Source organism: Amblyomma mixtum, chromosome 7 (genome assembly GCF_055824585.1).
Source record: "Amblyomma mixtum isolate Tamu chromosome 7, ASM5582458v1, whole genome shotgun sequence".
Lineage (NCBI taxonomy): Eukaryota > Metazoa > Arthropoda > Arachnida > Ixodida > Ixodidae > Amblyomma > Amblyomma mixtum.
Genome location: NC_143018.1, coordinates 29,686,112 through 29,711,728, shown reverse-complemented (window position 1 = coordinate 29,711,728; position 25,617 = coordinate 29,686,112). Strand labels below are relative to the sequence as shown.

General features: G+C 47.2%; 2 protein-coding genes across 2 annotated transcripts; both read left to right on the top strand.

Moving 5' to 3' along the window:
* Nucleotides 1–481: 481 nt before the first annotated feature.
* LOC149335504 (kelch domain-containing protein 3-like) lies at nt 482–1,504 on the top strand. Its single transcript, XM_089553946.1, has one exon. It carries the CDS (start codon nt 482–484, stop codon nt 1,502–1,504), a length of 1,023 nt encoding a protein of 340 aa, XP_089410072.1.
* A 12,917-nt stretch (nt 1,505–14,421) lies between these two features.
* LOC149335503 (kelch domain-containing protein 3-like) lies at nt 14,422–14,826 on the top strand. The gene has a single exon (XM_089553945.1). The coding sequence runs from the start codon at nt 14,422–14,424 to the stop codon at nt 14,824–14,826; it is 405 nt and encodes a 134-aa protein (XP_089410071.1).
* The last annotated feature ends 10,791 nt before the right edge of the window (nt 14,827–25,617 follow it).

Here is a 25,617-nt window from a genome sequence, read left to right as displayed (position 1 = left end):
AAGCCCCACCCGGCTTGCGCATATCACGCGAGGATGTCTCCTGCTGTACGAGCCTTACGCGGCTTGCGCACTTTATGTGACAGATGTCTCGCATTTGCGAGCTTGCTCGGCTTGCGCAAATTGTGTGAAATATGTCTCGCGTTCTGCGACCTCGCTCAATCGTCACAATGTGCGTGGCAATAAACACGCAAAGATAGGCACGCAGAATCCACGTTCAGTATTTTCAATAGGGTTAAGACGCATGCGTGGAATTCCGCGGAATAGTATTTTAGTATGAAGTTTGCTATAAAAAACGGCAGTTCGCCGTTGCGCGCGAGTACGTCAGCCACTTCCAGACCCAGACACAGTTCAGATTTCCGCTGAGTAGTCACGTGCTTTAAACCACAAAAAAAAAATACCTGGAACCCTTTTAACGGTGAATATTTGTTTCCTCGAAATGTGGACGTTGAAACTGCAAGGTGTTCCGAGAGCTGTCAACCACATGGCTGTCGCTATTAATGGCAAGATATACTCTTTCGACATCAGAAGCTCGGAAGTGAACTTCGTCGACGTGCACATTTTCTGCCCTGAGCGCTACCGCTGGTGTCTTGAGAGGACGCAGCCGCTACCCCGCGATAGGCCGGTTCGGTTTTTAAACTTTAAGGTTGTAGCCTACGGCGACTGTGCGTACGTGTGCGGTCTTCGGGGACAGGCCCAGCGACTGGCTTCGCACGGCAGCCTATACCGCTTCGACACCAGCACAATGACGTGGAGCCGTCCTGAGGTGTGCGGTGATGAGCCGAGCTATCTCAGCAGCGTTTCCTGCGTGGTGCGGAACCGTATGTACATAATCGGTAACCTACAGGAAGGTACGTTGCACTTCCTTGACCTGGATACCTACAAGTGGCATCAAGTTCACACAACTGGAGACGCTCCAGCGTGCCCGCCTGTTAATTCGGGCTGCGCCATTGGTAGCCGGATTTATGTTTTCGGAAGCGCGCCTGGCAGCAACTCGGTGTATTACCTGGACACTGTGAACCTGACCTGGGTGCGCCCGCACGTAGAAGGCGTAGCCCCAACGGTGCGCTTTGGTCATAGCGTCTTCGCGTACAACGGAGAGATGTACATCTTTGGAGGTTACAACACAGAGCAGCGCGCACTCGTTACAGACCTGCACAAGTACGACCCAGGGAGGTCTCGATGGACGCAAGTGAGGCCAAGGCGGTCGGGTCCTTGTGCCAGAGTGTTCCAGGCGTGCTGTGTGAATGGAGACCGGGCGTTTCTTTTTCGTGGACGCACATCGACGCGCATCAGAGAAGGTCAGTCACCTCCACGAGATCGGCAGCTTGTCGCGTACCACCAGTTCGACCAGGTCGCCCTGACTGATCTGCACGCGCTAGACTTTGCACCCACATTAGAGACGTTGTGCCTTGCGGCGGTCATTGATGCCCGTTTGGAGATCGGCGTCGTGGCGCCGACCGTAATGGAGACATATAATGCCATGACAGGTGAAGGCAACAGATGAACCCTGTCGTAATCTACGAGAAGACATTGCAACTGTGTGTGACAAACCCTTTTAGAGGGTGCCTCGGCATGATCGACATCATGTGTTAATAAAACTGCTGTTCACCTATCTAGCCACGAAATGGCCTATTTTAGTTCTTTATTGAGCAAGCTTGTTGCTTTTTTATGGGCTTAGCGGACGTTATTAACTTCGAGAGCGTTATATGGCTCTGTTGCGTCAGCAAAATGTGTCCGTAATTTCATCCGCATGTTTACATCGTTCTCTTAAGATAAATGTGCGAAAGTGTGATTGTGACAGCTAGTGTGTGATAAAAGCCGGGGACCAGTGTTCAGCTCCCCTTATCTTTTACTGACAGTCAAGGATAGTGATTTGCTCGAAAGCTGTTTATTATGTAACAGCTTTGCGTGCTTGTATTGTGTGTGCCTTTCTGTTATACCTTTTTTTTTGCTCCTTTTGGCTTACACTGCCCAGTGGCTGTTGTTATGGTGCGCACTTATAACTCGGCTTTCGGTCTATACTGTTATTCTTCTAAGGAATGCTTTCTTTTTTTATCTTTTTCTCTGTATGATACTGCTAGCTTTTCCTTTTGATTTCACGTTTACTTTAACTGCTCTGATTGGCGGCTTTCATTTTGTGCCCTTTGCCACTGTTGTCTTGTTTTCTACTGGTCTTAGTTTCGGCTCACTGGGCCTGCTGCGTGTTGAATTCTTGGTGTAGACGTGCCAAAAGTTTGATAAGAATATTTATCGATAGCGTTTTGATACGAAGATTGCCTTACGTGCTGTTCCTGTTTTCTGGTGTCACGTTGGTTCTGTCTGACATTTAAAAAGATGCTCATTGCTCTCAATAAATTTGGATGTTAGGCTGCTATCCTGTTAACTTTAGTGTTCGTCCTCATCTTTTCGGCTGCTTTCATTAGCCATGCAAGAAGACCAACAAGCAGAAACCACAACTTGAGCAGATACAAGTATAAGCCGCGATTCTGTAGCGCTGACTGCGTACGAGATTAGGCTTTTTTATCAATCTGAAAGCCTTTAGCAAAAATGGGCCTGCTTCTTTCGATGTGTTTTTATATGATGTTTGTTTTCAGGGTTATCACGCATCCGTTATTTGCGGCGGGATAGTATTTAACTGTCAAGTTTTGTAATAAGAACGCAAGATTTTACTTTGTTTGTCACGTCTGTCAGCTTCTTGGAAAGTCATACCTACCTCAGAAGTATAATGTGTACGCTCTTGCTTTCAGCCATAAAACTGGGGCCAAGATCCAGTCTTAGAGTGAATATTTGTCTGTCCGAAATGTGGACGTTAAAGCTAAAAGATGCTCCAATAACGGTCAAGTTCCATTAAGGATAGTCGCCGGGCCAGTTGGTACATGATCACACCGTAAAACAGCGCGCTTACACGGGACGAAGAAAGAAGACACGCACACACACAGCGCTGAACTTACAACTGCATGGTTTATTGCATTGCTCGCAATAAACACCGGAAAGGAAAACAAAAAACAACCAAAGGAAGGCGGGGAAGATATCCTCCTGTCGCATCATGTCGTCAATGGTTATTCAAGATATTTAATCTCTTTTCTTGTCAGTACCATCGATGGAGTGCTAACGCATGACGCGCCTTTCCTATCTATGATGAATGCTTCATATAGTTCACGTTTGTGTTGATGATTGTACCGCCTCAAAATCTGGCTTCGTCCAAGGTTAGGTGTGGAATGAGAGGCAGATACGTGTTTTGCCAGCGTGCTGCCGTATCCCGTGCGGGTGTTAATGGCGTGCTCTCGTAGGCGGTCGTTTATGCAGCGTTTATGCAGGATGCCCCTGAAATGAGGGCATATTAACACCCGTACGGGATACGGCAGCACGCTGGCAAAACACGTATCTGCCTGTCATTCCACACCTAACCTTGGACGAAGCCAGATTTTGAGGCGGTACAATCATCAACACAAACGTGAACTATATGAAGCATTCATCATAGATAGGAAAGGCGCGTCATGCGTTAGCACTCCATCGATGGCACTGACAAGAAAAGAGATTAAATGTCTTGAATAACCATTGACGACATGATACGACAGGAGGATATCTTCCTCGCTTTCCTTTGGTTGTTTATTGTTTTCCTTTCCGGTATTTATTGCGAGCAATGCAATCAACCATGCAGTTGTAAGTTCAGCGCTGTGTGTGTGCGTGTCTTCTTTCTTCGTCCCGTGTAAGCGCGCTGTTTTACGGTGTGGTCAAGATCCAGTCTGAGTGTGAATATTTGTGTTTCCGAAATGTGGACGTTTTAGCTGAAAGATGCTCCATGAACTGTCAATAGCCATGCTGTCGCTTTTATGGGGAAGATCTACTCCTTCGACGACAGCTACGCAGAAAGACACTCCACCGACGTGAACATTTTCGACCCTGCGTACAACAGTTGGGACATTCTGAGGACGAAGCCACTATCCGGCGGTAGACCAATGATGTTTTTAGACATGAACGTAGTACCCTACGGATAATGTGATTACCTGCGCGGTGGCTGGGCAGCCCGGAAACCTGACTCGGACGGCAGCCTTTACCGCTTCGATACCAACACAAAGACATAGAGCTGTCCTGAGGTGTTCGATGATTAGCCGAGGATTCTGTCATTCTGCGTTTGGGTGGAACACCGTATGTTCATCATTAGCAGGCAACCGCTGGGTTCCGTGCAGCATATCTACCTCGTTCACCTGCATACCTACAAGCGGTATCGAGATCAAACAACTGGAAATGCTCCAATATGCCAGCATTTAGACTCGGCCCGTGCCATTGGTAACCGGATTTACGTTTGAGGCAGCACGCCCTACAACAACTGTGTGTTTTACCTGCACACAGACAACTCGACCTGACAACTCTAAAGGGCATTCCTGTTTCGTGGCCATTCTTCGAAACGTACTCCAGTTTGTAAGTTCCCTCCAGGAGATCGACAGCTTGCCTTGCCTCAGAGGAGTTGGCGGATCTGCACGTTCTAGACTTTGCACCCACATTGGAGACGCTATGCCTTGTTGGACTCATAGATGCCTCTGTGGCGTGAACACCACAGCTCGCACCCCTGGTTGGCCTCGGGCTGACGTTGCAACTGTTTGCAACAAAGCATCTTAGACGGTGCTGCAGCAGTTTGACATCACGTGTGAGTAAAACGTTTGCTCCTCATCCCACATACGAAATGGCCTATTTTAGTTCTTGATTGAATCGGTTTGTTGCCTTTTTTTAGAGCGCAGCTCTCAGGCGCCCGTTTCTGCGTTTCGCGGTGTCGCCGTCACCGTTGTCCGTTGTAACCTGGAGAGGGCAAAAGCGCAACCTCCTCCTCTCCTTAGCAATTCAAACAAAAAAACAGCGCCGCTCGGACGGCTCTCGCCGGCGCGCGTGAAAAAACGGGGGAGAAGGAACCCCTGGAGAGCGACTAGCCTTCTGTGTGTGGCTGCCCCGTCTCCCACCGCTCGCGGACTCGGCGCACGGGAGGATTGCCGTCGATTGTTCTATATTGTCCGAGTCATTTCTACGTGACGTTGACGGAGAGGGCGTGGCCTTGCGTGCGCCAAGAGATTTCCTCCACCTCTTCGCTCGCGCAATGGTGGCGGCGCCACGACAGAAAATTCCAGATGCTCCTCGAAGCCACTCCCGGCCTTTTACAAATGAGGACGCACGTACAGCGCGAGAAGGAGAAGTTGACTGCATAGCCGACACTGTGTGTATGTGTACGCCTGCTTTGAAGCGAAGAACAGACAGACGTGGAGCAAGCCTATATAAGAAGAGCGTTGACCGCCAGAGCGGCTGTTTAATCTTCAGTGAACAAATTCTGTTTTGTTTGTTTGCCTCTCCCTCTTGAAGTAGAGCACTTTAAGTGCAATAATTCTTTGTATTGTAATCTCTCTCAAGTGTAACTTTATTGTTAGCGGAGTGTTTCTTGAAGAAGGAATATGTCTCAAAAATGAAAAGCTGTCTGCTATTGTACATACATGTCTGGCTTGCATTATTTCCCTCAATCTATCGAAAAGCTGAAACAGCTATAGTGTGCTGCGATCAAATTCTGCATTAGCAAATAACGTAATTGTCGGCAGTTTTTTTTTTCCTTGGGTATGTAACGATTGCTCTTCTGGCCCTGCCTTTTATTTCGCGCAATTATTCAATCTCTCCTTCAGTTTTTCTCCTTTTTTATTTCACAGTGTTCAGTCACCTAATAGATCATGAACTTGCACTAATACAGTGATGATTCCTCGCTCCTAGATCTGGTATTTAACGTTTGTTCGGGCTAAGCAGACCCTCAGTCACGCTCCTTTCAAGGTGACAACTGTTTGTGCCCGAATTGTCCAGATCACGGCGCCGTCGGAGTTCGGCCAAACATTAAAGAAATGGAAAGACAAGCCAAGCGCAGCGAAGAACTGGCAAGGACATGAAGTCTCTGAATTTTAGAAACAGATATATTTTAATGCCAGCAATTACAAGATCAGGGGCGCTCGATGAGATTCACTACAGTTGGACCACGAAATTATCGATTTCAATATCACAGTGTGAGATGAGCCACTAGAGCGCTGGAATAAGCCCTCTTCGGGATGAGGCCGCTCTAGTTCCAGCATCATGATGGGTATGGCCGGTTTCCTGTGCCTTACTGAACACGCAACAGAAAATGGGAGCGTGTACTTGGACTGTCCAGCTTCGAGCTAAGAACTCGGTCGTTCTTCAGCCAGTGTCATCGATGTACCGGTAACCAACATGCCAGTGATTAATGAACATGGATTTAAGAGTCAAAGATCTAAACTGAGTTTTCACCAGGGACGTGAGAAATGTACTTGACCATATTGAGAAACATCTGTTGCCTAAGAAGTAGGCACTGCTCGTTTCATCGCACGTCGAGCAGCACACGAGGTGACGACCACACGGGCGCTATCTTTCAGTGCCAGCTGACTAGAGGCAGCAGTGCAGCAAAAATTTCCTGTTGAATAAGTATACCTATCAAGCGATGAACAAGTGCTGAAACAAAAGAATACCGCGCCCCTTTCGCACACTTCCTGCTCATTACTTATTTTTTTGGTTTAAGGCAGTTTAACGTCACAAAGCGACTCAGGCTATGAGAGACGCCGTTGTGAAGGGCTCCGGAAACTCGACCACCCGGGGTTCTTTAACGTGCACTGACATCGCACTGCACCCGGGCTTCTAGAATTTCGCTCCACCGAAATTCGACCACCGATTAGTTAGTTTCTGTGCACTATTTTGCACTAAATAAAGATGAGTCATGTCGATCATCCAGCGTTTCCTGATTTTTTGCGTACCTAAATAGTTTCTGCGGTAGGAAATAGTCAAACATGTGTGTCAGGCTTATTTTAGCATCATCTCTTAACTGTCTCCTTACTGGAAACGTCTCGTGCACATCATCAACCGGAGGCACCTGGCGGCAGTAAAAGGTAGCCTGTTTTGGAGCTTGCCGTGTCCATACGAACACAGTAATACATAGCCTTTTGATAAGAGGAATAAGATTTAGGCGCAATCGTAGTGCTTTAATACGCCATCTGCCTCTTCTTAGAGGCATAAGCATTCGCTTTATAGGTATTTCTAGGCATAAGCCGAACGTGGCATGCTTCCGCTAACTGGACATCAATGAGAGAAACAGGACAAGGAAAGTTATCAGCCAATCAGCAAGTCTCTAATGGTCCTGAACGTGTCGTAGCGTTTACAGCAACCCTAGCGGTAGGAGGAAGGAATCTCTAGATGGCCAGTGGAACAACTCTAGTGCCGCCTGAGTACTTCAGGTTGGCATTAGCAAACACTTCACTAGTCATTTAGAATATTTTCAATTTTTTTGAGTAAGAACAAAAACTTGATGTAAAATGATGCGCATATATATTAATATTCATAGCTTGCTCTTCCTAAGAGGAAGAAAACTGACTGAAAAATTGCCTTCGGCGCATGCACCGAAAAGTTTTGACGGCTAGTGGAATATTTAGGTTTAGGACACACTTAACATTCACACAGCAGTCTTTAATGCTCAGCATCATGCCTGAGGCAGCAGCCGCACAAATCTAGAAGAGCTTGTCCACGTTTCCGGGGGATACATACATCCAGCGTCATCGAAGGAGGTGTAGAATGTATACTGGATATATGCACAAGCCTCATTGTGTTCTCCAAACTGCACCCAACAAAGTGCAACAACCACAATGCGCAGACCTCAGTGCACACTTCAAAGTGCCCATAGCACGGGCTCATAAACAGTATGCACTGCGCAAACAGCACAGTGCTTCGTTCATTTATTTTAATGTGGAATCATTTCTAGACTATGTCGGCGGGCTCGTGTCATCAAAATGTTTCCGCAGCAGTTGTGACGTCTTCAAACGAGATAGCATCAAACCAATGGTTGTAATCGAAAGAGGATGTTGTGAAGATGCTGAAAAAAAGTAACGTCGATAGGATGATTCGTAAATAATTACAGCCAAAAATAACGAAAAAACGTGCAAATAGGCGGACGTCGATAAAGTGAGTAGGGGCGAAAGAGCAGTGGACGGTAAAATAATAGAAAAATAGACAAAATAGTGAAAATTATTTTTATTGAATTAAAATGTATTTGATGAGTGGTAATTAGTCGAACAAAAAGTTTTATTGGCACACCTTGAGTAGTTAATTAAAAGCAAAAACCATTGAATGGTTTAATAGGCAGGACGGGGATATAGGAAGGCACGGCAAAGCTACCACGGAGGCAAATTTGAAGAACCAAGATGGTTGATCGAGATAAAAGAGGGTATAATCAGAGTAAATAGATCGATCTTTAATTAAAGCATCAGATAATAACGCTCATTCGATAGTTAAATTCATTAACCAACAAGAAGAAAATGATAAAGAGAAGCGAGGAGAGCCGACCAGTGCCGAGGAGGTGTCAATGCGTTCACATTCACTCAGTGCGGGTCGCCGCACTGGCCTTTAATTTTATGGTAGTGACGCCCCTCAGATCTTCGGATGACGCCCCAGTGCTATCTTCATCAGCGATTCATCGAGGCTCGGCAGCCTAGAGCAGTACATAACTCTTCCTCTTACGGTTCCGCAGATTTTTGGCGACCGCAAAAGCACCGAAGGACACCGAGTTTGCTTTGATATTGAATTTAATAACGCTTTTCCATGAGTCAAATTCGGACTCGTATTCCCGGCGACTCGCATTTTTCGCAGCACGCAATGTTTTTTTGTTCTCAGGTCGACTGTACTAGAGGCTTCTTATGCACGCCTATTGAGAAACATAGCAACGGCTTTTCTCAAATCTTTTTTTGTGCGGAGGAGATGAAGCCCGTACCAAAACAACATTTCGTTGGAGGAGCTGGAGCCCTTTTCTCAAACTTTTTTCAGAGCAAATACGCAGCTCACTGCAATTTCTTTTCCAAACCTACCCTAGGGTTGCTAGCAAGTTTTTCCTTATTGAAATCTTTCACCCGCACAAAACAGGTCCTTGGGTCCATAGACGGAAGTAACAATCCGTTGAAATATGGAGTGGAAGCACTCGACCGGTTTACACCTAGCAACAGAAATACGTTTTTTACATAGGTGTCGAAAACAGCACAAGGAAAGGCACAAACACAGCTCTGATCGCCAGTGGTCGCTTGAGTACCGTTGTTACTAGCCCGTGGTAACTAGCTCGTGGTAACCAGTCCAGTCGACCACTGAACGCGGCAGCCCAGACAACAACGACACTGAAACCTCGTTAAGAAACAACGGTTGACGTTTCTGATCCCTTCATGCTTCTTTTCGCTGATATGGACATTAGTTCTCAGGAAGCAGAGTGCAATGAAGAAGGTATTGGCGGTTTAGTATTCATCCTTTAAGGGTGAGCGTGCTTCTTTTGAGTAGTCACAAAAAAACGTGGAAATAATCTCTTTTGCGTTTGATAGCTTAGTTGCATAAAGTGGCTTGCAAGCTTCCACGAAGTCAAAGAAAACAGTTATCCTTTTTCGCAAGGCCATTACCTCGACCTCCGCGCAGCTTCGCAAGCGATCATATAAGTGAATTTCTTTTAGGATAGGTTCCGTTCTTTTCTTCATCATTAACCGAGCCCCTTCAGGCAGTTAGACAATCCTGAGCGCAATGAAAGCATCGAAGGCGTCCTTCACGAGGAGTACCCCTATCTGTGATGATGATGATGATGATAGTGATTTTTTATTGCTCAAAAGCATCTGCGGCCAAATAGCCCCTTGGCACACGGTATTTTCGCTTGCTCAAGGTAGCGTCAAACATCCATTTCCCAAGAATTTCACCCTGAGTAAGCCGAACACCAGGCCAGGGGAAGCGTTTAGCCATTGTATCACCGGTCGGTAACCTGCGGCACTGGGGATTGAACCCCATACCTCCCGCATGCGACGAGGATCCTCAACCACTAGACCACCGGTGCGGTGAGTATTCTTATCTACTCACCGGAGTACTCTCAAGAGTTACGAACACCTTTACGAACTGCCCATGCCCCTGAAACTTGTAAAGGCCTAGCATGAAAATCTCTTGTGCGAACTGATTCCGCACTGGGCAAGAGGTCTTCAGAGTTCTGTTAACCTTGGAAAATTGCATTGCCTTTCGCCATTCATAAATGACTTGTATTTGCGCCCTAATTCTGAAAACAAACCACCTTAGTGCTGTACTGATACGTAGACTTTATTGCAGCTTTACTGTACATTCCTTGGTTTGTCTCTGCAGAATCACAAGGAAAGGCTCGCATTAGGCTTAAAGCAGAAATGTGCCGGATTAAAAGCGTCACAGCGAAACATATCAGCGTTCAAGCAGAGGAATTCAGAAGATGCTTGGTCCGCAAGCTGCTCAAATTTTCATTCTTCCAAGTAAACCGCATTAATCCTAAACAAAAGAAAGGCTTAGCTTGGTTAAGCTCGGTAATTGCGAAAGCAATATCCGTACCTACGCCATGGTACAGCTGGTAGTAAAGCTGGTGGTGGTGCTTGTGGTTAGACTTGCGGTGATGCATCGGTTATACAATCCAATCCAAACCAATCCAATCCAATCCCATCCAATCCATTCCATTCTATTCCAATCCAATCCACTCCTATCTAATCCAATCAAATGTAATATACTATAATCTAATCTAATCTAATCCAATCCAATCCAGTACATTACAGTCCAATCCAATCCAGTCCAATCCAATATAATGTAATCCAGTCTATATCCATCTAATCCAACTAATGAAGTCAAGGTCAAATGAAGGTCAATGCTGGTCACAGCCGCGGCACGATTGTGGTCAACCAGCAAAGTGCAAGTAGTATTGCTTTCGCAATAAAACAGCTCTTGAGACACACGGACGTTTATGGAACTTTGACAGAGGACACGCTGAAAATTCTAGAAGCGGCTGCCCTCGTGGACGCATACACGGCACTGAACAATACCTCACGTCTTCTGACAAAATGGAATGACCCCCAATTCAAAACTGGAGAGGTGGACACTATGCTCATTCCTGTTATGAGCACATACCTTATGATTCTAACCCTGTTTAGAGATACACAGTATCCTTCCGCAAAGATAAACTTTTTCTTCACTCAGCGTGGCACTGTCGTCCAAGTAGACCTCATCGATTGATGGATGTCGTTCACGTGGCTATTGGTCACATTAGGGGTCTTGGGGCCTTGGTCTCCCTAGAGTGGACGATCAGAAGGAAGGTTTTTTTCAGGTCAGACCTTTGTTTCCCGGTCTCACGTTCGTCTCTTCCTACTTAGTGGTCTCCTGGGTAAGAGCCCTGCAGTGAGGATGCGCGACCAGAGCCTGATACTTGTGGCGTGGTCCATCGGTACGCTCTTCGGTCCTTCGGTATGCTCAAATTTCCATCACGGCGATTCGGAGCATCCATTCGTAGTCCTCACTATCAAAAAATAGGACACTGTTTTGCCGCGGCCGCTTTATCAGGTTAATGCACAGAATATCTTATTCTCAGCAAGCATGAACGTTATTTTGTCATGACTCTGCCTTTCTCTTCACGCTTTTTGCTCACAATAAATTCTTCTTCAGTAGAACATCAGTGCAAGAAGCCTGTTTGACATGCGCGTCAGCTAGGAGAAGAAACTGGCGAGATGCGTCATACACCCGTGACGCGACCTCAGAGCAACCAAAAGGCATGTGATCGATGCGCAGTTCAACATACCTGTATAATCCGGGCACCATTAATTCTGCAACCGTAAGCGCAGTGCACAAACCATGACAGGCTACCAGTCACAATTGTTTCGGTGCAGAGCCGCTGCATTCTCCTAAAGTCGGCTGGTGTTTACCTGTAAGCGGCTGCTTGGGCGAAAGAGGTCTGCGGTGTAACGAAAGATGCCGTAGTGAAAGGTTCCGGAAATTTTGACCACCTGCGGTTCCTTAACCTGCACTGACATCGCACAGTACACGGGCCTCTAGAATTTTGCCTCCACCGAAATTCAACTGCCACGGCCGGGATCGAACCCGCGTCTTTCGGGTCATCAGCCGAGCTCTACAATCCCTTAGCCACCGTGGCGGCGTAAGAAGTGACTGAAAACAATGTTCGGGAAGAGACGAAGAACTTAGTTGAAGTGCTATAAACACACGGCATCTCGCACAACAGGTGGTATGGAACATCAGAGCAAAGTCGTAATTTTCTGCCCCAAATAAACTGAGCAGGCTAGCAGCAGACACCACCAAATTAGGAGAGCATGCGACAGGTGCTACCGCCCCGATTGCGTACAGCGCAAAGTTAGCGTAGTGCATCGAAAACCGTTGAAGTGTTACATTCATTTGCATGCGACAAACGGGAATGAGCGTGAACGAACGCCTTGAGGAAATTTTAAAATCAGTGGAAAACTCACAAAGTGAAATTCATTAAGTTCACTAGGGTTAATACTGGGCAGTTCTGTTACATCCCCACAATCATCAAATTTTGCGGGAGTTGGTACAAACCATCCATATTTACAAATAACCAGATATGACTGTGCGGAACGCTTCTCTAGGGCTGACTGCGCGCTAGATTAGTCTCATATCAAGCGAAAGCCTGTATCAAATCGGGCGTGCTTCTTTTGAGGTGCTTTCATACGATGTTTCTTTTCAAGGTTAAGACGCATGCGCGGACTCCCACGGAATAGTATTTCAGTATGAAGTTTGCTATTAAAAACGGCAGTTCGCGGTTGCATGCGAGTACGTCAGCTACTTTCAGACCGAGACACACTTCAGATTTACGCTGAGTAGTCACGTGCTTTAAGCCATAAAAAATATACCTGGACCCCTTTTAACGGTGAATATTTGTTTCCTCGAAATGTGGACGTTGAAACTGCAAGGCGTTCCGAGAGCTGTCAACCACATGGCTGTCGCTATTAATGGCAAGATATACTCTTTCGACATCGGAAGCTCGGAAGTCAACTTCGTCGACGTGCACATTTTCTGCCCTGCGCGCTACCGCTGGCACCTTGTGAGGACGCATCCGCTACCCCGCGATAGGCCGGTTCTGTTTTTAGACATTAATGTTGTAGCCTACGGCGACTGTGCGTACGTGTGCGGTTTTTGGGGACTGGCCCAGCCACATGCCTCGCACGGCAACCTGTACCGCTTCGATACCTGCACAATGGCGTGGAGCCGTCCTGAGGTGTGCGGTGATGAGCCGAGCTATCTCTGCCGTGCTGCGTGCGTGGTGCGGAACCATATATACATCATCGGCAGCCTACAGGTAGGTACGTTGCACTTCCTTGACCTGGACACCTACATGTGGCATCGAGTGCACACAACTGGAGACGTTCCACCGTGCCCGCTTTTTAATTCGTGCTGTGCCATTGGTAGCCGGATGTATCTTTATGGAAACACGCCTGGGAGCAATCCTGTGTAGAGATGTGAAGGCCTGAAAAAAACACTGCAATTTTCGGAAAAAAAAACGGCTTTTTTCGTTTTTTTCAGACGACAAAAAATGGAAACAAACATCGAAAATTTCACAATGCAATTTCAAGGTTTTATGATTTCTCGCTTTCGGTTTAGGTTTTTGTTTTTGCTTTGAAAACCATAACAGTTTGCATCGTTGAACGATTGGAGAACAGTCGTCATCGCCGGTGCCAGGTAGTGTTTTTAAAACGTACGTTCGTGCTGCGAGTACGTGGGTTGGAGGCCAGGTGACATAAGATCCAGGCTTGACTTAAAAACACACTAATACTTGAACTCACGGCTGAAGTAGAACAATATGACTGCAAATTCTACAGCGCGACACACACGGCATAAATAACATAGGCTGCTGTGCACGTAAGCGGTTCTAGCCAAATACAAGCCTAGCTTCTTGATTTCCGACGTAGCAGAGTACAGGACATCCGCAGGAATTTGATCCAGGACAGGGGTCTGGGACTCAGCGAAGCACGTGGCCCCATCTACCTGGTGGCAAGGCCTTTGCACCAACCAGCCGCTAACTCCTCTGGTTTGCCGACTCCTGCAGATACCATATCAACGGCCAGCTGCGAACGAAACTGGTTACGTTTAGGAAACGTTCATAACAAGGATTCGCAACAGGCTTTCAGGGGAACGCGGGAACATCAATCCATGCTGCTGCGCGTAGTGCCGCATCCAGCGGCAGTGACTCTGAATGCGATATGGAGCGACTTATACATGTAGATCAGTTTTCATGTTCCCCGTGTCGGTGCAATAGAACAAGAAGTTCGTTTCATAACACGACATCTATAACTGCATATTCGGTTGAACTTCGGAGAATTATTATTGATCGTTGTGCTGTTGCAAATAAATCTGTTTTTAACACGTTTTGCAAAATTTCCAATTTTTCATGAAAAAAACCCTGAAAAGAATGGTTTTTTTCATGCCATTCAAAATTTCTTGAAATTTTACATCTCTAATCCTGTGCATTACCTGGACACTGTGAACTTGACCTGGGTGCGCCCGCACATAGAAGGCGTAGCCCCAACGCTGCTGTACAGTCATAGCGTCTTCGCGTACAACGCAGAGATGTACATCTTTGGAGGTTACAACACAGACCAGCGCGCACTCGTTACAGACCTGCACAAGTACGACCCAGAGAGGTCTCGCTGGACGCAAGTGAGGCCTAGGCGGTCGGGCCCTTGTGCCAGAGTGCTCCAGGCCTGCTATGTGATTCGGGACCGGGCGTTTCTGTTTCGTGGCCGCACAACGACACGAATCAGAGAAGGTCACTCGCCTCCACGAGATCGGCAGCTCCTCGCGCCCTACCACTTCGCCCAAGTGCCAGTGAATGACCTGCACGCGCTAGACTTTGCACCCACATTGGAGACGTTGTGCCTTGCGGCGGTCATAGATGCTCGTTTGGAGATCGGCGTCGTGGCTCCGACCGTAATGGACACGTATAATGCCATGACAGGTGAAGACCACAGATAAACCTTGCCGTATTCTACGAGCAGACATTGCAACTGTGTTTGACAAACCCTTTTAGAGGGTGCCTCTGCAAGATGGATATCATGTCGGAATTAAACTTCTGTTCACCTCTCTAGCCACGCATTGGCTTATTTTAATTCTTTATTGAGCAACCTTGTTCCTTTTTTATGTTCTTAGTGGACGTTATTAATTCGAGAGCATTAAATGGCTCTGTTGCGTCAGCAAAATGTGTCCGTAATTTCATCCGCACGTGTACATCGTTCTCTTAAGATAAATGTGCGAAAGTGCGATTGTGACAGATAGTGTGCGATAAACGCCTGGGACAGGTGTTCAGCACACCTTTTTTTTACTGACACTCAAGGATAACAATTTCCTCGAAAGCTGTTTATTATGTCCCAGCTTTGCGTTCTTGTATTGTCTGTGCCTCTCCGTTATACTTTTTTTTTGCTCCCTTTGGCTTAAACTGCCCCGTGCCCGTTGTTATGGTGCGCACTTATAACTCAGCTTTCGCTCTATTCTGTTATTCTTGTAAGGAATGCTTTCGTTTTGTTATCTTTTTCCCTGTATGATACTGGTAGCTTTTACTTTTGATTTCACGTTTTTTTTTTAACTGCTCTGGACAGCGGCTTTCATTTCGTGCCCTTTGCCGTTGTTCTCTTGTTTTCTAGTGGTCTTAGTTTCGGCTGACTGGGCCTGCTGCGTGCTGATTTCTTCATGTAGCCATGCCAAAAGTTTGATAAGACTATTATTGAACGATAGTGTTTTGATAAGAAGATTGCCTTACGTGCTGTCCCTGTTTTCTGGTGTGACGTGGGTTCTGTCTGACATTAAAAAAGATGCTGATTGCTCTCAATAAATTTGGATGTGTTGCTCCTATCCTGTTAACTTTATTGTTCGTCCTCATCTTTTCGGCTGCTTTCATTAGCCATGCAAGAAGACCAACAAGCAGAGGCCACAACTTGAGCAGATATCAGTATAAGCCGCGATTCTGTAGCGCTGACTGCATGCGAGATTAGGCTTTTTTATCAATTTGAATGCCTTTAGCAAAAATGGGCCTGCTTCTTTCGATGTGTTTTTATATGATGTTTCTTTTCAGGGTTATGACGCATGCGTTATTTGCGGCGGGATAGTATTTAACTGTGAAGTTTTCTAATAAGAACGCCAGATTTACCTAATGTGTCACGTCTGTCAGCTTATTGGAAAGTCATACCTACCTCAGAACTATAATGTGTACGCTCCTGCTTTAGGCCATAAAACAGGGGCCAAGATCCAGTCTTAGAGTGAATATTTGTCTGTCCGAAACGTGGACGTTAAAGCTAAAAGATGCTCCAATAATGGTCAAGATCCAGTCTGAGCATGAATATTTGTCTGTCCGAAATGTGGATGTTAAAGCTAAAAGAACGCCACCGCGGTGGCTCAGTGGCTATGGTGCTCGGCTGCTGACCCAAAAGACGCGGGTTCAATCCCGGCCGCGGCGGCTAGAATTTCTTTGGGGCAAAAATTCTAGAGCCCCGTGAACTGTGAGGTGTCATTGCACGTTAAAGAACCCCAGGTGGTCGAATTTTCCGGAGCCCTTCACTACGGCGTCTTTCATAGCCTTAGTCGCTTTGGGACGTTAAACCCCATAAACCATAAACCAAACCTAAAGCTAAACGATGCTCGATAAACGGTCAAGATCCAGTCTGACAGTGAATATTTGTGTTTCCGAAATGTGGACGTTATAGCTGAAAGATGCTCCATGAACTGTCAATAGCCATTCTGTCGCTATTATGGGGAAGATCTACTCCTTCGACGTCAGCTACGCAGAGAGACACTTCACCGACGTGCACATTTTATACCCTGCATACTACAGAAGGGACATTCTGAGGACGAAGCCACTATCCGGCGGTAGATAAATGATGTTTCTAGACTTGAACGTAGTACCCTACGGTGGCTGTGATTACCTGTGCGGTGGCTGGGGAGCCCGGAAACCAGACTCGGACGGCAGACTTTACCGCTTCGATACCAACCCAAAGACATAGAGCTGTCCTGAGGTGTGCGGTGATTAGCCGAGGATTCTGTCACTCAGCGTTTGGGTGGGGCACCGTATGTTCATCATTGGTACCCTACCGCTGGGTTCCATGCAGAATATCTACCTCGTTGACCTGCATACCTACAAGTGGTATCGAGTTCAAAACCCTGGAAATGCTCCATTATTCCAGCATTTAGACTCGGCCCGTGCCATTGGTAACCGGATTTACGTTTGAGGCAGCACGCCCTACAACAACTCTGTGTTTTACCTGGACACAGACAACTCGACCTGACAACTCTAAAGGGCATTCCTGTTTCGTGGCCATTCTTCGCAACATATTCCAGTTTGTAAGTTCCCTCCAGGAGATCGACAGCTTGCCTTGCCTCCGAGGAGTTGGCGGATGTGCACGTTCTAGACTTTGCACCCACATTATAGACGCTGTGCCTTGTTGGACTCATAGATGCCTCTGTGGCGTGAACACCACAGCTCACACCACTGGTTGGCCTCGGGCTGACGTTGCAACTGTTTGCAACAAAGCATCTTAGACGGTGCCACAGCATTTGGACATCATGTGTAAGTAAAACGTTTGCTCCTCAGCCCACATACGAAATGGCCTATTTTAGTTCTTGATTGAACAGGTTTGTTACCTTTTTTTTTTAAGCGCAGCTCTCAGGCGCCCGTTTCTGCGTTTCGCGGCGTCGCCGTCACCGTTGTCCGTTGTAACCTGGAGAGGGCAAAAGCGGAACCTCCTCCCCTCCTTAGCAATTAAAACAAAAAAACAGCGCCGCTCGGACGGCTCTCGCCGGCGCGCGTGAAAAAACGGGAGAGAAGGAACCCCTGGAGAGCGACAAGCCTTCTGTGTGTGGCTGCCAGCTCTCCCACCGCTCGCGGACTCGGCGCGCCGGAGGATTGCCGTCGATTGTTCTATATTGTCCGAGTCATTTCTACGTGACGTTGCCGGAGAGGGCGTAGCCTTGCGTGCGCCAAGAGATTCCCTCCACCTCTCCACTCGCGCAATGGTGGCGGCGCCACGACAGAAAATTCCAGATGCTCCTCGAAGCCACTCCCGGCCTTTGACAAATGAGGACGCACGTACAGCGCGAGCAGGAGACGTTTACAGCATAGCCGACACTGTGTGTATGTGCACGCCTGCCTTGAAACGAAGAACAGACAGACGTGGAGCGAGCCTATATAAGAAGACCGTTGACCGCCAGAGCGGCTGTTTCATCTTCAGTGAACCAATTCTGTTTTGTTTGTTTGCCTCTCCCTCTTAAAGTAGAGCACTTTAAGTGCATTAATTCTTTGTATTGTAATCTCTCTCAAGTGTAACTTTATTGTTAGTGGAGTGTTTCTTGAAGAAGGAATATGTCTGAAAAATGAAAAGCTATCTGTTATTGTACATCTATGTCTGGCTTGCATTATTTCCCTCGATCTATCAAAAAGCTGAAACAGCTGATGTGCTGCGCTCAAATTTTGCATTAGCAAATAACGTAATTGCCGGCAGTTTTTTTTTCCTTGGGTATGTAACGATTTCTCTTCTGGCCCTGCCTTCTATTTCGCATAACTATTCACTCTCTCCTTCAGTTTTTCTCCTTTTTTATTTCACAGTGTTCAGTCATCTAATAGATCATGAACTTGCACAAATGCAGTGATGATGCCTCGCTCCTAGATCAGGTATTTAATGTTTGTTCCGGCTAAGCAGACCCTCAGTCACGCTCGTTTCAAGGTGACAACTGTTTGTGCCCGAACTGTCCAGATCACGGCGCCGTCAGGGTTCGGCCAAAAATTAAACAAATGGAAAGGCAAGCCAAGCGCAGAGAAGAACTGGCAAGGAGATGAAGTCTCTGAAAGTTAGAAACAGATATATTTTAATACTAGCAGTTACAAGATCAGGGGCGCTCGCTGAGATTCCCCACAGTTGGACCAGGAAAATATTCATTTCAATATGATAGTGCGAGATCAGCCATTAGAGCTCTGGAATAACCGCTCTTCGGTATGAGGCCGCTCTAGTTCCAGCATCATGATGGGTACGGCTGGTTTCCTGTGCCTTACTGAACACCCAACAGAAAATGGGAGCGTATACTTGGACTGTCCAGCTTTGAGGTAAGAACTCGGTCGTTCTTCAGCCAGTGTCATCGATGTACCGGTAATCAGCACGCCAGCGATTAATGAACATGCATATAAGAGTCAAAGATATAAACTGCGTTTTCACCAGGAACGTCAAAAATGTAAGTGACCATATTGAGACACATGTGTTGCCTAAGAAATAGGCACTGCTCGTTTTATCGCAGGTCGAGCAGCACACGAGGAAACGACCACACGGGCGCTATCTTTCCGTGCCAGCTAACTAGAGGCAGCAGTACAGCAAAAATTTCCTGTCGAATAAGTATACCTATCAAGCGATGAACAAGTGCTGAAACAAAAGAATACCGCGCCCCTTTCGCACACTTCCTGCTCATCACTTAGTTTTTATGGGAGTTTAACGTCCCAAACCGACTCAGACTATAAGAGACGCCGTTGTGAAGGGCTCCGGAAACATCGACCACCCGGGGTTCTTTAACGTGCACTGACATCGCACAGCACACGGGATTCTAGAATTTCGCCTCCAGCGAAATTCGAACACCACTTAGTTTCTGCGCACTATTTCGCGCTAGATAAAGATAAGTCGTGTAGATCATCCAGTATTTCCCGATGTGTTTGGTTACCTAAATAGTTTCTTCGGTAGGAATTAGTCAAATATGTGTGTCAGGATTATAACAGCACCGTCTCTTAGCTGTCCGCTGACTCGAAACGTCTCGTGCACATCAGCAACCGCAGCGGCGGTTGTAAAAGGCAGCCTGTTGTGGAGCTTTCCGTGTCGATAAGAACACAGTAATACATAGCCTATTGATAGGAGGAATATGATATAGGCGCACTCGTTGTGCTTTCCAACGCCACCTGCCACCTGTTAGGGGCATAAGCATTCGCTTTACAGGCATTTATAGGCATAAGCCATACGTGGCTTGCGTCCCCTAACCGGACCTCATCGAGAGAAACAAGACGAGAAATGTTATCAGCGAAAGAGCAAGTCTAGCGTTTCCTAGCGTTTATAGCAGCCCTAACGGTAGAAGGAAGGAATCTCCAGATGGCCAGTGGAACAAGTCTAGTACGGCCTGAGTACAAGTTGGCATTAGCATACAGTTCACAAATTAGTCGAAGTATTTTCAATTCTTTCTGAGTGAAAACAAAAACTTGTCGTGAAATGATGCACAAATATATTAACACTCATAGCTTACTCTCCCTAAGAGGTTGAAATCTGACTGAAAAATTACATTCTGTCCACGCACCGAAAAGGTTCGGCCGCTACAGGAATATTTAGGTTTGCGGCACGTTTAAAATTCACATGTTAGTCTTTAATGCTCAGCGTCATGCATGAGGGAGCAGTCGCAGAAACCTAGACGAGCCTATTCACATTTCCGGGGACAGGTCCATCCAGCGTCATCGAAGGATGTGTACAATGTATACTGGAAACATGCACAAACCTCATTGTGATCTCCAAAGTGCCCATAGCAAAGTGCAACTAGCACAATGACAGAGCTCAGTGCTCACTTAAAAGGGCCCATAGCACGTGCTTATCAACAATACGCACTGCGCAAACAGCACAATGCGCCGTTCACTCATTTTAATGCGGAAGCATTTCTAGACTATGTCGGTGGGCTCGTGTAAATAAAAACGTGTCCGCAGCAGTTGTGACGTTCTCCAAATGGATTGCGCAAACGAATGACTGTATTCGAAAGAGGATGATGCAAAGATGTTGCGCAAAAAAATTATGTCGATAGGACGATTAGTTAATAAATTAGAGCAAAAATTTCGAAAAAACGTCGAAAGTGACTAAACGCGAAACAGCCATAAACGGCAAAGCAGTAAAAAATTTTTTTAATTGAAATGAGACGTATTCGATCAGAGATAATTAATCGAACAGAAAGTTTCGCTCACATACATTGAGTAGTTAATTATCAGCAAAAACCATTGGACGCTTGAATAGGCTGGACGGGGATATAGAAAATGGACGGGAAAGCAACCACGGCGCCAAATTTGAAAAACCAGGATGCTTGATCGAGATAAAAGAGGGTATAATCGGAGTAAATCAATCGATCTTTAATTAAAGCGTAACATAATTACGCTAATTCAGAGTTAAATTAAATAACCAAAAAAAGAAAATGATAAAGAGAGACGAATAGAGGCGGCGAATGCCGAGGAGGCGTGAATTCCTTCACATTCTCTCAGTGCGGGTCGCAGCAGTGATCTCTCATTTTTCCGTACTGACGCCCTTCAGATCTTCGAATGACGCCCAGGTGCTATCTTCCTCAGGGATTCATCGAAGCTCGGCAGCCTAGAGCAATACTTATCTCTTCCTCTTACGGTTCCGAAGATGTTTGGTGACCGGAACAGCACCGAAGGACACCGAGTTTGCTTTGATATTGACTTTAATAACGCTTTTCCAAGAGCCATAAGACTCGTCTGCCCGGCGACTCACATTCTTCCCAACACGCATTGTTTTTTTTTGTTTGTTTTTTTGTCCTCAGATCGATTGCACTAGTGGCTTCTTATGCACGCCAACTGCGAAACATAGCAACGGCTTTTCTCAAATCCCTTTTAGTGTGGCGGATATGAAGCCCGTGCCGAAATTACATTTCATTGAAGAAGTTAGAGCCCTTTTTCTCTAGCCTTTTCCAAAGCAAATAAGCAGCTGGCTGCAATTTCTTTTCCAACCCAATCCTCCGATTGCTCGCATGTATCTTCTTATTGAAATCTTTCACCGGTACAAAAGTGGTTCTTGGATCAATAGACGGAAGTAACAATCCATTGAAAGGTGGAGTGGAAGCACGCGACCGTTTTACAGCTAAGAGCAGGGAGGCGTTCTTTTATATAAGTGTCGAAAATAACACAAGGAAAGGGACAAACACAGCTCTGATCAGTGGTGCTCAGTTGCGTATCATGGTAACTAGCCCGTGGTTACTAGCGTGGTAACTTGTCCAGTTGAGCACTGATCGCGCCAGACCCAGTCCATAACGACACAGAAACCTCGTTAAGAAACAAAGGTTCATGTTTCTAAACCTTTCATGCTTCTTTTCCGTTAATATGGGCATTCGTTTTCCTACAACAGAGTGCAAAGAAGAAGGTATTAGAGCTTGAGTATTGATCGTGTAAGGGTGAACGTGCTTCTTTTAAGTATAATCACAAAAAAACGTGCAAAGTATCTCTTTAGCGTTTGATAGCTTAGTTCCATAAAGTGGCTGGGCAAGCTCCCACGAAGTCGTAGAAACAGTTATCTTTTTCCGCAAGGCCATCACCTCGACCTCCGCGATGCTTCGCAATCAATCATGTAAGTGTATTTCCTTTAGGATAGGTTCCGTTCTTTTCTTCATCATTGCCCGAGACACTTCAGGCGGTTTAAGTTCGACAATGCTCAGCGTTATGCAAGCATCGAAGGCGTCCTTCACGAGGAGTACCCTTATCTATGATGATGATGATGGTAGCGATAGTGAAGCTTTAAGGCTTTTTAGTGAATTTTTTCGCCCCATGGCACAAGATAATATCGTTTGCTCAAGGTAGCGTCAAACGGCCATTTCCCAAGAATTTTACCCGGTGTAAACCGTGCACAAGACCAGGGAAAGCGTGTACCCACCGGAAGAGGAAGACGACGACGTTTCTTAGGACATCATCATCATCACCGGTAAACGCCAGCGGTTTCGCGCAGCAGCACCGCTCGGATCCTGAGTTGCTGGTTTAACAAGAAGGGCGACGACCTCTTGACGTGTGTTGCACCACCGTGAAAGGTCTAGCGGAGTATGGGGAATGGAGCTGTGAATATAAATTGCAGATTTACCTGGGGTGAGGGAGGAGGCGATGCAACGGCGATCAGGGATCGAGGGTGAATTGTATGCGCAGAATCCCGAAAGGCGTGGTAGTGAATTATGCTCTTGCAACAGGAACGCCCATGCCTTCAACTTTCCGTCACGAAGGCGGATATTCACCTCAGTGGCCTTATTATCAAAGCCTCGACAGTTCCACTGCACCACCATAGATGATGCACTATCCATGGCGAGGCCGAAGAGCTTCTATGATAAGGGAGGTCAACTGCTTCATGAGCGCCAATATTTTATCCACCGTCGGGGTAGTCACGGTTAACGGGTGGTCGGCACATGATTGTGGTCCAGTGGTTATTGGGGGTGATTCCTGTGAAGATTGCTCCCGAGTGATTAATGTTCTTCTAGAGGAGTGAGAACGACGCTGTTCCCGGCGCTGGGTGAGTTCGTCTAGTCGACGGCGAGCCTCCACGATAGCATTTTCTAAAGCTGCGTCTTCATCTGTGGAATCCACTTGTGAGGGATGCACTGGTCGTGTTGGTGTATCATTTGATCCACGAAGGCGAGCCGCTTGTGCGTATGAACGCTGCCGAGAAGACGGGTGCTGAGAAGACGGGTGCTGCGCAGCGGGGTCAGTTGAAGGAAGCTCAGGGAAGTCGTCGTCATCACATGCGAGGGCAGCAAAACGATTACTTGTAGGAATATCCTGTTTAACAGATGGCTTGTGCAGCTTCTTCGCTCGCTTCTTCTTTGGACAAGCGGGAGAGCGTATATCGTGGTCCGGCGATTTGCATAAGGCGCAAAGAACTGATGGTTCATTCATGTCGACCACAGCAGCAGGATTAGGGCAGGTGGTTTGCATATGGCCTTCTTTGTGGCAATGATAGCAAAAAATACAACGTGGTCGGAAGGGCTGCGGTTTGATAATCGCACCGTAGTAAGTAAGGTACTCCGGCAGAGTCAAAGGGCCTTGCAGAACGAGCAGGTATGAGCCCCGGCGTCCCATAGGCCGTGCTTGCAGTACTACGTGAGACTTGCAGCGTATGTTAGCCCGCACCTCCTCCGGAGGACTTGTGCTGTCAACATGATAAACCATGCAGCGGAGGGTGTCAGGACTAGATGCAAAATATATTTGCACCGGGACATGCTTGCTATTGTCCAGGGGGATCTGAGTAACTGCGCACATTTTCTGGGCGTCCACCAAGGATGGCAAGTTTACCGTGATGGTGTTAGATTGGCGATGAACGACGAATCCGCAGTAGTTCGAAGAGCCAAGAGCGTGGTCAATTGTGGCTTGAACATACCGGGCAGGAATTGCAGTTATATCAAAGCGCAGTGTGGGCTTGATGGTGACGCGGAAAGAGTGAGCAGCAGGTGGAAGCGAGGCTTGACTCACGGGAGGCATCAGTGGAGGCTGCAGGGGCTCAGACGCTGGTGTCGACCCTTGATGGGAGTGCTGAACAGGTGTGACGGGCACTGTTTCTTGAGGGAGTGCCACAGGCACGGAGGCGGTGGAGCAGTCCATGACACTGACCAGTGTCGTGGCATCGGGAGACTGAGCAGGTTGGAGACCCGTAGGCGCTGAAGGTAGCGTATACGTGGAGGCCGCGTCAGGTGGTAACACAGCGGGCGCCCGCGTAGCTGTCGTCGACAACGCAGAATTCATGCAGGCGCGTAGCGCGGCCTCGCTCGGCAGCGCCGAGCTAAGCATAGCTTGCGCCTTTTGGTTCCGGCTGAGTTTTTTCACTTGAGAGTCTGCCCACCTGGCCGGGAATCTCTCCGCAGGGGCGTCTTCGGCATTCGTTCTCACGGAGGGCACTGTACCACCCACGCAAGACTCGAGAAAGCAGGCAAAACAACTCGAAAACAAAGAGCTAGAATCGGACACGTATGCACCCACCAGATCTTCGTCTTCGTCTCACCCACCCCTCTTATTCTAGTTTCTTTTTATGGCCGTCCTAGCTCCGCATCTCCCAATCTTGGATGGGTACGTTTCCTTCGTTGTACCAACCCGGGTATCCCTATTCTAGTTGGTGGAGACTTCAACGGCGCACACACTTCGTGGGGTTACCCAGCAGATTCCTCAAGGGGTGCGCACATCCAAGGCAGCTTTTCAGATAATTCCTTTCAACTTTTAAACCACCCGAATACTTCTACCCGCCCAAGAGGTGGCCCGTATTCACCTGACTTGACTTGGTGGTTAGGGCCCGGTAACCCTCGTTGGGATGTTGAATCATATTCTTGGGGTAGTGATCACTGCCCTATTTTTATCTCCCTCACTCCTTCGCGTCTACGGAAAGTACGCCGCAGCGTACGCATAACATCATGGGACTCTGTACGCGCTGACAATCGTTTATCAACATTCAACCCGTCTTCAGCAGTGTCTACCCTCTCTGATGTTCTTGCAACTCATACTATTACCAGTACTGTAAATGAAGGCGAACCAAACCCGGACATACACCTCCTGAATCTGTGGGCTCTTCGTCGCCAGGCCGATCATTATGCTTCTCGCAACCCTGAAGACCCCTTGGCTCTTCCCTCTCTTCACCGCGCTACCGCCCGAGCGCGGCGTTATGCAAAGCAACTAGGCAGGAAACGCTGGGCTGCATGGTGTGCCCGCCTGTCCACTACGCAGGGCAATCGACATCTTTGGAGAGTGTTTCACGCCATGGAGCGCCCTTCTCAGGTTGCAGATTACACTGAAAGCATTCGCCTCGCGCTGAATGTGGACGAAGATTCATTTGCACAACAAGCGGCCCGTCAGTTTTTTCCACACCATGACTGCACCCCTACATCTCCTCCAGTCTTATCGGTTACAGAGCCTTCCGATGAGGTTACTTCTGATCTAACTATGGCAGAATTGCTAGCCTCCATTGAACGCCTCAAGACTACCACTTCTCCCGGGCACGACGGCATACCAAACTCTTTATTCCG

What these genes read in the sequence shown, in the direction of transcription:
- LOC149335503 (XM_089553945.1), top strand. Translation starts at nt 14,422, where the DNA reads ATGTACATCTTTGGAGGTTACAACACAGACCAGCGCGCACTCGTTACA.
- LOC149335504 (XM_089553946.1), top strand. Translation starts at nt 482, where the DNA reads ATGGCTGTCGCTATTAATGGCAAGATATACTCTTTCGACATCAGAAGC.